At 40.4% G+C, this 15,450-nt stretch overlaps 1 protein-coding gene and 1 pseudogene across 1 annotated transcript in view; both read left to right on the top strand.

Moving 5' to 3' along the window:
* Window positions 1–15,450, top strand: part of PKHD1 (PKHD1 ciliary IPT domain containing fibrocystin/polyductin) — a 469,885-nt gene that overhangs the window by 182,741 nt on the left and 271,694 nt on the right. The window contains 2 exon segments of the mRNA XM_038554300.1: window positions 14,215–14,425; window positions 15,239–15,396. Coding sequence (XP_038410228.1) covers window positions 14,215–14,425; window positions 15,239–15,396 — 369 coding nt within the window.
* Window positions 37–1,626, top strand: LOC102157177 (annotated as a pseudogene).

Here is a 15,450-nt window from a genome sequence, read left to right as displayed (position 1 = left end):
TCCATCAGGGTCAGCCTACTCTCCTTCACCCCAGCCTCCATTCCAGCCTCCACCATGTCCTTCAGGGTGACCCAGAAGTCCTACAAGATGTCCACCTCCAGTCCCCAGGGCCTTCAGCAACTGTTCCTACATGAGTACACCTGGCACATGTATCAGCTCCTCCACCTTCTCCTGAGTGGGCAGCAGCAGCAGCTTCTGGGGTGGTCTGAACAGCAGTAGGAGTGTGGTCAGGGGCTACAGCAAGGTCAGGGGTGTGAGAGGCATCATGGCTATCTCAGTGAACCAGAGCCTGCTGAGCCCCCTTAAGCTGGAGGTGGACCCCAACATCCAGGCTGTGCACACCTAGGAAAAGTAGCAGATCAAGACCCTCTACAAGTTTTCCTCCTTCATCAACAAGTTGCAGCACCTGAAGCAGCAGAACAAGATTCTGGAGTCTGAGCAGGGCCTCCTTCAGCAGCAGAAAACTACTTATAGCAACAAAGACAATGTGTTTGAGAGCTACATCAACAACCCTTGGTGGTGGCTGGACATGCAGTAGCCTCGGAGAAGCTGGAGCTGGAGGTGGAACTTGGCAACATGCAGGGGCTGGTGGGGGACTTCAAGAATAAACATAAGGAGGAGATCAAAGAACATCCAGATGAAGAATGAATTTGTCCTCATCAAGAAGGGTATAGATGAAGTTTACATAAACAAGGTAGACCTGGAGTCTCTCCTCGAAGCTCTGACTAGTGAGAATAACTTCTTAAGGCAGCTGTATGAAGGGGAGACACATAAGCTGTAATCCCAGGTCTCAGACATGTCTGTGGTCCTCTCCATGGACAGCAGCTTCTCCTTGGACCTGGACGGCATTGTCACCAAGGTCAAGTCCCACTAAGAGGAAATCGCCAACTGCAGCCAGGCTGAGGCCAAGACCATGTACCAGATCAAGTATGAGGAGCTACAGACATTGGCTGGGAAGCAAGAGGATGACCTCTGGTGCATGAAGATGGAGATTTCTGAGATGAATCAGAACATCAGCTGACTTCAGCCTGAGATTGAGGACCTCAAAAGCCAGAAGGTTTCCCTGGAGGCTGCCACAGCTGATGCTGAACAGCATGAGGAGCTGGGTGTTAAGGATGCCAATGCCAAGGTGGTTGAGCTGGAGGCTGCCTTACAGTGAGCCAAGCAGGACATGGCGCAGCAGCTTCATGAGTACCAGGCACTCCTGAATGTCAAGTCACTGCCTACCACAAGCTGCTAGAAGGCAAGGAGAGCCAGCTGGGGTCTGGGATGCAGAACATGAGTATCCATGCTAAGACCACCAGCAGCTACTCAGGTGGCCTGCACTTGGCCTATGAGAGGCTCACAAACCCTGGCCTCAACTATGACCTGAACTCCTTCCAGTCCAGTCTTTGACTTTGGCAGGGACTCTTCAGCAGTCCCTTCAGCCAGGGAAGCTTGTTCAAGGTTGTAGTTGTAAAGAAGGTCAAGACCTGTGATGGGAGGCTGGTGTCTGAGTTGTCCAATGTCCTGTCCAAGGGAATAGCCGCTGTGGTCTCTCCCAGCCTCCCCCATTCTGTGTCTGCCATAGAGACTTTGGAGGAAGGAGCTGTACAGGGAAGTGGTGAGAACAGGAGACCCACCTAGGGCTCAGCCCCAGTCCTCAGCTTACCCTTGAGGGGAGTCTGCTGCCTTGGGTACTCCCTCCTGCCCATGCCTCTAACTAAAAGCCAATTCAAGTGTCTGTTCCAAAATAAAGCTTCAGGTGGCTCTGCCAATCCCCACCCCTCTGCCTGCAATTAAAAAAAAAAAAAACCCACAAACATTTCTCATGGCACTCTATGGTTTAAATGAACTAAAACATGTAAGGCATTTAGCCCAAGAATAAACGTCAAACAACTACTCAGTAGATGTTATTTATTGTTGTTATCATGTGCCTACAGTTTTTTTTTTAAAGATTTATTTATTTATTTATGATAGACATAGAGAGAGAGAGCCAGAGACACAGGAGGAGGGAGAAGCAGGCTCCATGCCCGGAGCCCGACGTGGGACTCGATCCCGGGACTCCAGGATCGTGCCCTGGGCTAAAGGCAGGTGCTAAACTGCTGAGCCACCCAGGGATCCCCCATGTGCCTACAGTTTTGATGTGATAAAGCTGCCTCATTATTATTCTAAGAATGCTGGGATGACATTGTTTTCCAGTAATCCATTACCTAGAGACCTGGTTGTATTCTTAATTTCTCCTTTTCTATCATTCCCTATATTGTGTCCATCACCAAGTCCTGATTTTAATTCTTGGACAATTCATGAACCCAGTTACTTTTCCCACCCCCATTACTCTCGCCTTCCTTCACAATACCACCAACCTGTGTCCAGACTACTGTTTAAGCTTTCTGGCTTATCTGTTAGTTGCCATTTTTGTTTCTCTCCAGTTCATTCTTTACCTTGGAGCCAAGGTGGTCCTTTAAAAGCACAGATCAGTTTATATCATGCTGCTGCTCAGAGAAAGCTTTCCAGTGGTGTCCCAGTCCAAGGTTTCTAACACAGTTATGGTGTTCTATCTGTTGTAGTCTCTGGGTACTCCTTCTGCTGTCTCTGCATGCCCCTCCTACTCTGCCCTGCCTAACTGCAGTGTTCCAGTCTTGGTAAACTTCTCTTAGTTTATCAAATGGTTAATAATAGTCTTGACTTGACATTTTTTACATTTTCTAGTATCAAAAACGAATTCAGTGTTGCTAAGTAAATGGAATGTTACATGGGCTGGAGCTTGTGATTTTTTCCTTCAAAGAAAATTCTTCCATATATATCATCAAAGCAGTACTATAAATAGTATTGCTTTCAGCCTGGTCATGGAGGAAGAGTATTGTTGAATTCGGCATTATATGCAGTGTTTGTTAAAATTGGATTTTACCTACATCCTGGCACTTTATAATTTTCAAAACTCCTTCCCATTCTTTCCTGTCATTTTAACTCTCACAACAACTTTATGAAGTAGCAAAGACTGGGATTATTACTTTTGTCTTACCAATAATGAAACCAGGTCCAGACAGGGAGGTAACACTCATTCCATCCTTTTCTTTTTTTCTTTTCTTTTTTTTTTTTGATTTTTATTTATTTATGATAGTCACAGAGAGAGAGAGAGAGAGAGAGAGGCAGACACAGGCAGAGGGAGAAGCAGGCTCCATGCACCGGGAGCCCGACGTGGGATTCGATCCTGGGTCTCCAGGATCGCGCCCTGGGCCAAAGGCAGGTGCTAAACCACTGCGCCACCCAGGGATCCCTCCATCCTTTTCATATGCTTAAGATACATGTGGCTCACTTCTATTTTGTGTACCCATAGCTATGGCAGAAAGAAAAACTGAAGATACTCCTTTCAGGTTTCCAGAATAGTCTTTTCAATTTTAATTTTTCACATTATTAGCTCTTTTTGTAATTTCTTTTTCCCACCTTTGTAATATTATTGATCGGGGTATAAAGAACCTGTTTCTTTCCCACTTATTTACCTTCAGTATTTTTATGACATTTTCTGACCTGTATAATAGCAAGTCTACAAGTCTTTTTTTTTTTTTTTTTCTTTTTAAAGAAGGAGAGAATCTTAAGTAGGCTCCATTCCCAGTGTGAGCCAGACACGGGGCTTGACAGCACAACCCATGAGATCATGATCTGAGCCAAAATCAAGAGTCTGACACTTAACTGACTGAGTCACCCAGACACCCCAGAAAACTCTTTATGGATGACATAAAAATTTGCCTATTTGTTTCCTGGTTGGTTGGTTGGTTTGTTTGTTTATTTATTTATTATTTATTTTTCCACATTAAAAATGGTTTCACTGAGCTAAAATCAAGGCATACATAGGACTGTTTCCTTTTGGAGACTCTGAAAGCAGAGTTTTAAATTTAAACCCAGTCTTTAATTCAGGGTTAGGCAAACTATGGCCCATTGGCTATATCTGAACCATTACCTGTTTTTGTAAACAAAATTTTATTTCACACAACCATGCCCATCCATGTGTTTAGGTGTTATCTATGGCTGTGTCATGCTGCAGTGGCAACACAGGCCTCCTGGCCTACAAACCCCTAACAACTTTGTTATCTGATTCTTTACAGAACAGCTTTGCCAACTTCTGCTTTAATCTACCTAGAATTTATTTATTTATTTTATTTATTTATTTATTTATTTATTTATTTATTTATTTATTTATTATTAAGTAAGTTACCTGACTTAAATGTTATTTTTCTTCAAATGGTTAGTCAGTTTTCTTGATACTGTTTATTTAACAATGCAGTTTTGCTAGGCTGACAAATGGTCCCAAATATGTTCATGTCTCAATTCCTGGGACCCATGAAGTTTGCCTTATTTGACCAAGGGAACTTTTCAGATGTGATTAAATTAAAGATCTTGAAATGGAGAGATTATTGTGGATTTCCAAATGGTTTTAATGTAAGTACATTGGTCTTTATCAGAGGGACGCAGGAGGAGTCATACAAAAAAGAAGATGGGGTTGAAGGAAGCAGAGATAGTAGGGATACACCTTGAAGAACAAGAGTCCACAAGCCAAGGAATACAAGGTGGCCATTAACAGTTAAAAAGGCAGGGAATCAGATCTTCCTCAGAGTCTCCAAAAGGAAACAGTCCTATGTATGCCTTGATTTTAGCTCAGTGAAACCAGTTTTGGAATTCTAACCTTTAGAACTATTAGGTAATATATTTGTATTGTTTTAAGACAATAATGTTGTGCTTATTTGTTACCGTAGCAGTGGGAAACTAATGTAGCAATATTTCCTTAGAATTTTAAATGTTACCTTTATCACATGCTGAATTCTTATCTGACTTATATACAGATTAACATCTTTTATAAACAACTTTTTAGACCAAATTTAAAATCTGGCAAAGAATGTGAATAGACACATCTGTATAATTAATGCAAATGTCCAGTTAATCTGAGTACATGTGGAGAAGGCTCAGGTTTATCTTATGTTGACAATGAAAGAGAGATTCTTTTTGGTTTTTATTCTACCTTCTCCCCATTTGTAATCAAAAAACACAAATTAAAACAAAAGTGATTTCTTTTTCCATTAGTAATCAAATTGACCAAAACCAAAACCAAAAAAAAAAAAAAAAAAAAAAGTAGTAGAAAGTATGAGGAATGGGCAAACATGTATGCTGCTAGTAAATATAGAAGTTGTGAGTCTTCCTGTAAGGAAATTTGGTAATTATATCAATAGGCTTAAAACGAGGTATGTACCTTGATACAGCTATGCCACTTTTGGGATTTCGTTCTAAGGAAATGATCATGAAGCATGCGTAAAAATTATGCTCAAGAATGTCCATGTTTGCATTATTTATGGGAGCAAAATATTGAGAAGAAACTGAGTACAAAGGAATAAAGGATTAGTATACAAAACACATATCTTTTAAATGGGATACTATGATACCATTATGAAGTTAAATAATATATAATACAGCTATTATTAAGTATAATAAAGAAAACATTAATATATATTATATTAGTTAAATATATTAATATTTACTAAATTAAAGATAATTTGCAAAAATGGTATGTTGAGAATTATAACATAATTCTATGGTATGTACAGAATTAATTATTTATATATGACATTTTGTCAACTTGTGAACATAAGAAAGAAAGGATAGGAAAGAAAAGACATTTATTAGTCATTGTAAGATTGTGAATGCTTTTATTATCTTCATTTTGCTTCTCTGTATTTTTTTCAAGCAACTGGTAAGTTGCTTTTCTAAAAAGAAATTATGTCATTAAAAATTAGCCCTTTTCCCCCTCATTGTTGCCTCCACTCCAAGCAATGATTATCAAAAATACTATCTGGTCTGAAATATACCTGAAGTTTTATATATTTCCTGGACAATGAATAGGAGTGGGAATTAAAGGCATACTGCAGAAGCCTTTTCCTCATACCATCAGGATTTTGCACCTCTACTTTAAGTAAAGGACTGGCCAGAACAGTTCTGTAGGGCCTAAGAACATCATTTATTTAATTGGCCTGAAATCCTTGAAGGAGCTAGGAACAGTGTTACAGTTATTTCCATGTATCTTGCAATTTACTATTTCCTGGGTATGTTGAGCTTTATCTTTATATTCTTCTCAGTCACTTATTCTTAATCACAGTAGCAATAGTTAAGCTCAGATTGGGTAGAAACCAAGGTGAGCCTTTCCTTTATGCCTTTGGCAATGGCCTTCAGTCAAAGCATGGCTCACTGCACCATCCAAGTAACCTTGGTTAGCCTTGGTCTAAACCCCTGTGCCAACAAAATGGTAGACTTCTTCTCAGCATTGGGAGCAGGCTATGCCCAATTCCCTCTCATCACAGTGTAGAAATGTTACTGCTCAGCTATGGATGCAGCCAGCTGATCTGCACATTAGAGGATTGCTCTGTTGAGCTGCCTTCTTCCTGCAGGCACATGTTCCCTGCTCCATCAGTACCACCGGAGATTAACCAGTAATGATGCAGAAGGCTCACAGTGTACACACAGAGCTGAACTCATGCAGGATTCCCTGGCCAGGTTTTGTCTTCAACCAGCAGAGGTATCATAGCAAGTGGTTCTCAAGGGCAGAGGGAAATGGTACATGAAAAATGCCCCATTACATCTCTTAGGTCTGCCAGATAATCTTATATTAACGCTAATGTCACAGTCTCCTCTTCTAAAGTACAGTAAATTGGATCGCTTCCAATTCACAAATGGTTTGAGTTCAAAGAGTTCCCTTGTAAGATGGCTGTCTGGAACTTAGAGTGCATTTTTCTCGAAGAAATGCTGATAACCTTTTGGTTAAGGATGCAGGCAAGCCCTCAAAGGCCAATTTCACCGAAATTTCCTTGCTGTCTAATGTTAGTGGGAGTATAGTAGCTGACCACTGAGTATAAGACTAATTGTGTGGGGAAGTAGGTCCATTTCCACTATGGGATACCAGGGAGACCTCTCTCTCTCCATTTGGGATCTACTATCTTAATTCTTTTCTTACTGAGTACTAGTAACAGAGAATGGCTTTCTCAGTCTCTCTGCCCTAAGAGTGGCTTCTGTGGGCTGGAGGCAGACTCCTGGCACAGTGTGGTTTCTGGGAGCAGAGAGAACCAGCTCAGATGCATGGTGGAATTATAATAGTCAGCCTTTCCCAGTTTCTCTGGTTACCCATCACCCCCTCCTATTGTTAGAGATAGTATATGACTGGAGAATTTGAGCCAAGTGTTGGCATAAAGAAGAAGGAAGGAATGAGAAATGGTAGAAGGGCCGTGTTTTCTCTACATCTCTTTCCTCTCAAAGCCCATATCCTGCTACTCTGTAGGAAGAAGGATGAAATGAACAGTGAGGAATAGAACTCAAGCACAAGAGACACTGGTCAGGGTGCCCAGATCTTAACAATAATAAAAGAGTAAGGAGATGGGGAGGAATGAGTATCTCTTCACTGCATTGTTTAGTTTAGTTATGGGCAAGTGTGTATCTTAATTTTTGGTTTTCTTCCTTCTACTAGTAGCCCCTTTTAGGTTTGTCTTCATCCACTCAGTTTTGGAATGATGAAGTTCCCATGGGCTTAGGCTTGGATATTCTTCATTTATAGCTATATACTCTCTCCCAAGCAATCCCACTCATTTCCATGGATTTAACGTCTCTTTATATATTTCTCTATCTAACCTCAGACATTTATTCTGAGCTCCAGACTTTTCACTTGGATATTCTCTTTAATATCTAAACTGTAACCTGCCTGATGTCTAAAGCTTAGTATGTCTAAAAGCAAATGCCACTAGAATAGAAACCATATGAGGGCAGGGATTTTTGACACTTTTGCTTACTACTATATTCCAAGTGGCTAGGAGAACACATGGAACATAGCATAGTAGGTGTTTAATAAATGTTTATTCAATGGACTCTCTATCTTCTTCCCCAGATGCCCCTGCTTATCTACCAACTTGCTTCTGCTCTAGGCCTGTGAGGCATCATTGGCATCTTCTCCTTTACCTCTACATCTAATCACCCAGTCCTCTTGGTTCTCCTCCAAAAGATATCTCAAATTTTTATGCTTCTTTCAAGAGCTACTGCCTAACAATTAATCAAACTTACCAAACATTTTGTCTGAAATACCGCACTCTTCTACATTTATTTTAGCAGCCTGCTACATAGACTCTCACTTTCCCTTCCCTTTCCTTCACTCAACAGCCTTTTAAAAGGGTAACCTTTTTAAAAACAGAAATTCGATCACATAACTATTTTGAGTTAGATTTAAGTCCTTGAAAACAGGCCAACAAGGTCCTGTGCCGTCTTTCCCAGTCACACTGTGCCATCTCATTTGTCTTCTCCAGACCCTCCTATCTCCATTTAGTTCCTGGAACATATCGAGCTTCCTCTTGCCCCCTGTCTTGTTCATCTTAGGACTTGAATCAGGTTTTTTCTCAACTTCCCAAATGTGCAGTGAATACATTTTCTCACTAAGGATTCTCTCCCCTTAGTTTAATATGTGTACTCATGGTCTTAAAATATCACTAGTCTCACAAAAGTGTGATTTCTTTGTTAGCATCTTGAATATTCCTTTGGTGGTTACTTTTGGGATAAACTTTTAGTTCTTTGGGAGGGCCTGAGAGTCCCTTTCTGAGTGGGTCTTATTCACCTTTCCAGGCTACTCTCACTCTTTCTTTTAATTTATTTTATTTTTTTAAAAGTTTTACTTATTTATTTATGAGACAACAGAGAGAGAGAGAGAGAGAGAGAGAGAGAGAGAGAGATACAGGCAGAGGGAGAAGCAGGCTCCATGCAGGGAGCCCAGCATGGGACTCGATCTTGGACTCCAGGATCATGCCCTGAGCCAAAGGCAGATGCTCAACCGCTGAGTCACCCCGGGATCCATACTCTCATTCTCATCAGCAACACCCCCTTCTGTATATGTGCATTCTGCCCATGCCACAATACAGCAACTATTTGAATGTGTCATGTTGGCCCACACAATCATATACATCATTGCCTTTCCTGGGAGTGCTCTGCCCTTTTTGTCACCTGGCCCACTGTGACTTATCCTTAAAGACCCAGCTCAATCATCACTTCTCCTGGGAAGCAATCCCAGAAACAACCCCTCCTCTTGTGTGAGTGAGGTGCTCCATGGTTGTACCAGTAGACCCTGGATACCCTTTGTCTTAACACTTAACATGGTACATTTGTGATTTTTGTCTATTTCCTGTACTGGTCATGGACCCTGGCAGACAGGGACCCAGTTCTCTTCATGTCTGTCTTTTCTAGTGCATGAGAAATGCTCATCTACACATACAAAGGAGACAGCATTCATCATTTTACTGTGTGTAATATGAAGCTCATGTAGAAATAGGGGGAAATAATTTGCATGTATTTCAGAAAAATATTTCTAGTTCTGTGAATTCCCTTATCTTTCTATTCTGATGTGAACATTATTTTAATGAAATTATTCTTTATCTCCTTCCCTCCCTCTCTCTCCCTCTCCTTCCTCTCCTCATCCTACACTACCTCCCCGCCCCCAGTGATTTGGAAAGGTCTTGGCAGTTATTCACTTGGAATAAAGACTGAAGTCCTGCAAAATAAACAGAGGGCAATTAGTGATTTTAAAGTGTATTAACTCACAAAGATTATTTTCTTTCTCTCCATGCCCATTTGGTAAGATGGTTCTCTGGGACTGTGTAATTATGGATGAATGGCACTGAAATGCTTGGACAATAATTTGTAGGAAATACAATTATGAGTCGAAGTCATTAGTGGGACTAAATGAATAGTTTGTTGGTTAACAGGTCAATGTTGAAAGCCCAAAGTGGTTAAACATTGTATTAAATTACACATTAAGAGCTTAACCCTTTTCATTTGAGCATATTCATAAATTATTGAGCTTTTTAAACTGTATTTGTATGGTTTTTGATTTGTGGTAGAGAAAGGAAGGGAGCTGCCCAACTTGGGTTTTCTAAGAGTTCTTGAAGTGAAATGACTCACGTTTACAATGTGGGCAATGCTTTCTTCATCCCAGAAGCCAGCTAGTTTGCCTTGTAAGGCACTTAAATAACATTTATGAAATAAGGAAAATAATTTTTTGAGTACACTGCGATCTGGGTACAGTTAGTTTAAAGTTATTTCCAGAGGCTGGCAACTTGATTATGTGTCCAGTTCTTTGGTTCTGGATTCAGAAGCCCTGGTTTCAGAACTTGGCTGCTGACATCTCATTACTGTCCAATCTTGTCCCTGAAGCATTTCAGTTGTGTAATCTGTACAATCTGTCAAAGGAAAAAAACAACAAGAAAAAACAAACCGTTCTTACTTTGAGTGGAACTACTTAGCCTAGGTTGGGTTTATTTGGAGTTCTTAATAAATGTTTGTGTTGTTTGTTCTGCTTTGAAGCATATTGGATATTATATAGTCATGTAGGCATATATCTGATGGGAGTTTGCAAGTGAGTGTCCAGAAGAGAGTATTCAAATAGTTAATTTAAATCCTTATGAATTGGGACACCTGGGTGGCTGGCTCAGTGGTTGAGTATCTGCCTTTGGCTCAGGTTGTGATCCCAGGGTCCTGGGATCAAGTTCCACATCAGGGTCCCCGCAGGAACCCTGCTTCTCCCTCTGCCTATGTCTCTGCATCTCTCATGAATAAATAAAAAAAATATTTTAAAAAAGCCTTATGAGTTGAATGCTAATTGTAAGTCCAGGACTGGGTTAGGAATTGTGACATATATGAAGGAAACATGTAAAGTGGTGGCCCTGCATTCAGCTAGTAAATTTTGAGTGGGAGATAAGGCATAAGCACTGTACTAATTATGAAATAATTTAATACTGAAATGTATGGTACGAACTATAGATTACATAACTTGTCTCTCCAGCCCCCATGCCTACCCTTCTCAGCCTATGTATATTTCAGCAGTAATACTAAAAAATTTATTGCCCTCCCCTACCCCCAACTCTCACAGAATCTCCATATTCACTTTTCAGTATCCCCCCATATTGTCATGACAAATGTCATGTGAGTTCATCAACTAGTCTGTCTGTTGCAGTCACTGTGAGACTTCTTTCGTGCACTTTTCCTCCATTTTGGCTTCCTTGGTCATTGTCCTCCCTTCAGGAAGATGCTGAGGGCTGGCCTGCTGCTCCTACTGTGAGTCTGTGCCATGAGAGTACTCCCCACATGGACGCTGAGGGTATAAGCTTTCACTGCCACTCAGGTGGTCAAACCCCTGAGTATTGTGGGAGTATTGTGTCCCATGATGCAGTGTACTGACCACCTCTTTTTGCCACTTGGGGTTCCACTTGGTCACCCAGATACCAAAGCTTTGGGGTGCATGTTTCTCCATGTCGCAGTCATGATTTTCCTCATTCAGCACACATCTACTGAACACCCATGATATGCTAAACACTGTGACAGGCACTGGTGCTATGGTGGTGAACAAATGTAGGAATGGTTCCTGCTGTCCTGTGCACTAGGAAAGACAAACAGAATTACAGTAAGAAGTCAAACTGCAGTGTGTTAAATGCTAGAAAGGAGAAAAGCACCATGATGTGACAGATTATACCAAGAGGTTGGACCTAGTCAGGTGGTCTCGGAGGCTTCTCCAAGGAACCAAGCTGAAGATAATGCTGAAGAAGGAGGCAGAGTGAGTCAGTGCTAGAGTTCCAGGCAGAGAAGCATCAGGTGCAAAAGCCACCTGGAGAGTTCTCAGGCTCAGTCACGGGTCCATGGGCTCAGGAAAGAAGGCCTATATCTGAGACAGACCTCGTCATCCTGTTTTTCCATTTGCTCCTTTTTATAAGCTTCTCCTCTCATGCAAAGCAACTCCAACAAGTGGCCCACTGACTAGCCACAAACTTGGGCATGACTAAATCCCAAGTATAAACAAATCTTTTGCTCAGATACGAACCCCACATCACTACAAGGTCTATAGGAGGAGGTGGACATCATCACAGACTGAAGTGCTCCCTGAAGTCCAATGGAAGAAATGGAGCTTGAGCTTCATTTTGGAAGACTAGAAGAAGGAAGGAAGGCCAGGCATACAGGTGGAAGGGGATAGAATGGGTAAAGGGATAGAGGAAGGAATGATCCTGTTAAATGAGAAGAGGTAAACAGACTTGGCTTCCTGAAATAGAGAGTTTATTACAGTCAAAGACCATAAAGTAGAGTCAGATTACAGAGTCTTAAGAGTCAAGAGGGGAATTTGGGGCTTTGTTACTATTGAGTATTGTAGGCAGATTCTGTGGGTTGTAAGCAAAGAAGGGATGTAGCTAAAATAACTTTGCAAAGCTTTTTAAAAAAGAAAAATACAGAATGATCAGAAGAGAAAAAGGTATATCCAGAGGGTCTAGCTCAGGTAATTGTTATAATTATTCTGACATTCATGAGTTTGAGGAAACAGTAGCTCATCCAAACATCAGTATCCACCACATAGCTGGAAAGATGCTGCTAGCATTGATGAAATATCCAAGTTCAATGTTTCGGTCATACACATAGATATGTGTTATTTTGCCATGAGAATGAATAAGTTATGAGATAATTTTACTGCTTTCTTGAAAACCCTGTCAACAATTGAAAGGACATATGTTTATGTTAATAGTCAAAAATGTACTTCAAAGATGCTATGTGATTTTTTTCATTCATTCTGATGTGACTATTATTTTATTTATAATGATGAGTTGAGAAATATCGCATACTCTACTCTAGGTTCCGTCACTTATAGCCTGCATGTTTGTAGGTGGAGAGTAGGTGTTTTTTGCATATTGATTTATTACTGTGAAGAATTGATCACAGAGTTTAAGAGCATCTTGTCTTTGATAAACATTTTCTATGCTTGGCAGAAAATTTTCTGTGTGGACATTCAAGAACAGATCATAGAAATTTGCATATATATCCATATACATATAAATAGACTTTATTTTATGTTAGTGTTCCCAAAGGTTAAAACATACAAACAAGGAATAAAATTAAAATTATTTTCTTTTGGGATGATTTATGTCTTAATTTCTACCTGCCCTATAATTAGAAATTCTGAACTCTGTAAATTATTTCAAGATAAAATTATTGCCCAAGTAAACTTCAGAAATTACATTATTAACCTAGGGACCCTTCTAAGCCTAGAACAACGTTATTGGTACAAGTGCCCATGCACACACAGGCACATAAATTAAGAGGGAAGTTTAAAATAATTTGAAAATGATTTATTGTCAGCTACCTCTGTAGTTGGGGATTCAAGTATTATTACTTTGCTTTAGTGCAACAAGGGAGGACAGTAAGTTGCTGTGGGCTAAAGGTAAATTATGATCTATTGCAAAGGAGGAAGGAAATGTACTGAGGAAAGAAGAAGGAGTTGGGAATAAGCCATGTATTTTCTGAGGTATGGTTTCAGATAATGGCTTGAAAAAAGTCTTTGCCTTGACCCTTGTTGGGAAAGGCCAGAGTAAACTGTGAGACAGACTACCTTCTTGAATCTTTGATAGTTAAGGAGTATACTGGCATGGGGAGGATCAGATGGATGAGCTGGAGCCTGATATAAATCAAGATTTCTGGAGTCTCAAGTTCAACTTTGCTCAGCACACCCATTGTGGACACACCCACTTTAGGAGTTTGAAGGGATCATTTGATACATCAAGACTGAGAACAACCAATCCAAGGTAGTTTTGATTCCACACTCTACTAACCCTATTTGTAAACTGAGTTGCAGTCTTCAGATTAGAGATCTGTTTTGAACTTTTACATCAGAGAGCCTAATAATAGCCATTTAATTTTATTTGGAATAAGAAATAGGTAGTACAATTTTATTCTCAAAACAATGTGATGCCAGGAAGGGAAAGACTAAAATATGTTTTAGATCTATTATGTGCAAGGTCCAAGCTAAATGTTTGAGTCCTCGCATTTAGACCTCTTAACTCTCTGTGGGGAAAGGCCTCACTACTTCTACTTTGTAACTAAGGAAACTGGAGCCCATCCTTGAGTATATTACCCTTGGTTAGAACATGGCAAAACTGATTCAATTGTCAGTTGAGTCTGACTCCAATTCCTGTATTTTCATCCCATGCTATATTCAATCCTACATTATTTTTATCGCAACATGTAGCAGATGAGAAAACTAATATCCAAGAAAAAGTGAAAGCATTGATGCTTATCAAGCCTGAAGCTTGTTTTCCCAGACTCTTCTTTCAAGGATTCCTTGGTTGAAAAACATGATACTCATATTAACTATTAAAATGTGTAAGGCAAGTTTTCCTCGTTCGGCTTTAGGTTTGCTACCAGAAGTGACTTTCACCCATCTTCAAGCAGCTGCCTATGCCGGTGACACAGTACTGGCTCTGGAGGATGCTGTGGATTGGCACCCTGGGGATGAAGCTGTCATCATCAGCAGAATAGGTGTTGGAGGTGCCAAACCCATGGAAGAGATTGTTATTGTGGAAGCTGTGCACAATACAGACCTTTATCTGAGGTCACCTTTGAGGTAATGAACATCAGCTTGGCTCTGTTTAGACAGATGATGAGGACTCTTTTTTAAAGGTTTTATTTATTTATTCATGAGGGACACAGACAGAGAGAGGCAGAGACATAGGCAGAGGGAGAAGCAGGCTTTTCACAGGGAGCCTGATGCGAGATTCGATCCCGGGATCCTGGGATCATGACCGAGCCAAAGGCAGATGCTCAACTGCTGAGCTACCAAGGTGCTCAGAAGATGAGTTTTTAACTGTGTTGGTGTCTGGACACTTGTTTGTCTTTCAGTGCTGTATTTTTACAGTAAATAATGCTAGATGTGTTGATAAGAAAATTAGAAAGCATGAAACTTTTGAAAGATTTAGACTTTTTTTTAAAGATTTTATTTATTTATATGAGACAGAGAGAGAATGAGAGAGCACAGTGGGAGGGACAGAGGGAGAGGGAGAAGCAGACTTCCCACTGAGCAGGGAGTCTGATGTGGGGCTCGATCCAAGGACTCTGAGACTATGACCTGAGCTAAAGGCAGATGTTTAACCAGCTGAGCCACCCAGGCATCCCTGAAAAATTTAGACTTCTTTTTTTTTTTTTTTTTAAATTTAGACTTCTTAAATAAGTTTTTCCTGTAAGACTCTGCAACTTCTGTCTTATGATGCAATGCACCTAATTTTCACATACTTGTGCCTATAATTCAACTCTTCTGTGTCTGAGTTTGTAAAGAAATAGACTCCCAAAGGAGAATTAGGCTAATCTAGTGGCTTACTATTCTAATAAGATTTGGAGGAATATCTTCAGATGTGTCTTTTCCATGTTTTTTTTTCCTCAGATACTCTCACAACTTCACAGAGAATTGGGTGGCTGGAGTACTCCATATTTTAAAAGTCACAGTAGTGCTGCTCAGCAGGAGTATTACCATACAAGGAAATCTCACTGCTGAGAGGATGAAGCACCTTGCTTCATGCCAGGAGGCCAGTGATTCAGAAGGTAGAGAAAGATTTTTCTGGAAAGTCAATGAGTGAAAAAGAATGTTCTTACTCT

This window comes from Canis lupus, chromosome 12, assembly GCF_011100685.1.
Source record: "Canis lupus familiaris isolate Mischka breed German Shepherd chromosome 12, alternate assembly UU_Cfam_GSD_1.0, whole genome shotgun sequence".
In the NCBI taxonomy this organism is placed as follows: Eukaryota; Metazoa; Chordata; class Mammalia; order Carnivora; family Canidae; genus Canis; species Canis lupus.
Note: the sequence above shows the minus strand (reverse complement) of the source record. Positions and strands in the feature narration are given on the sequence as shown.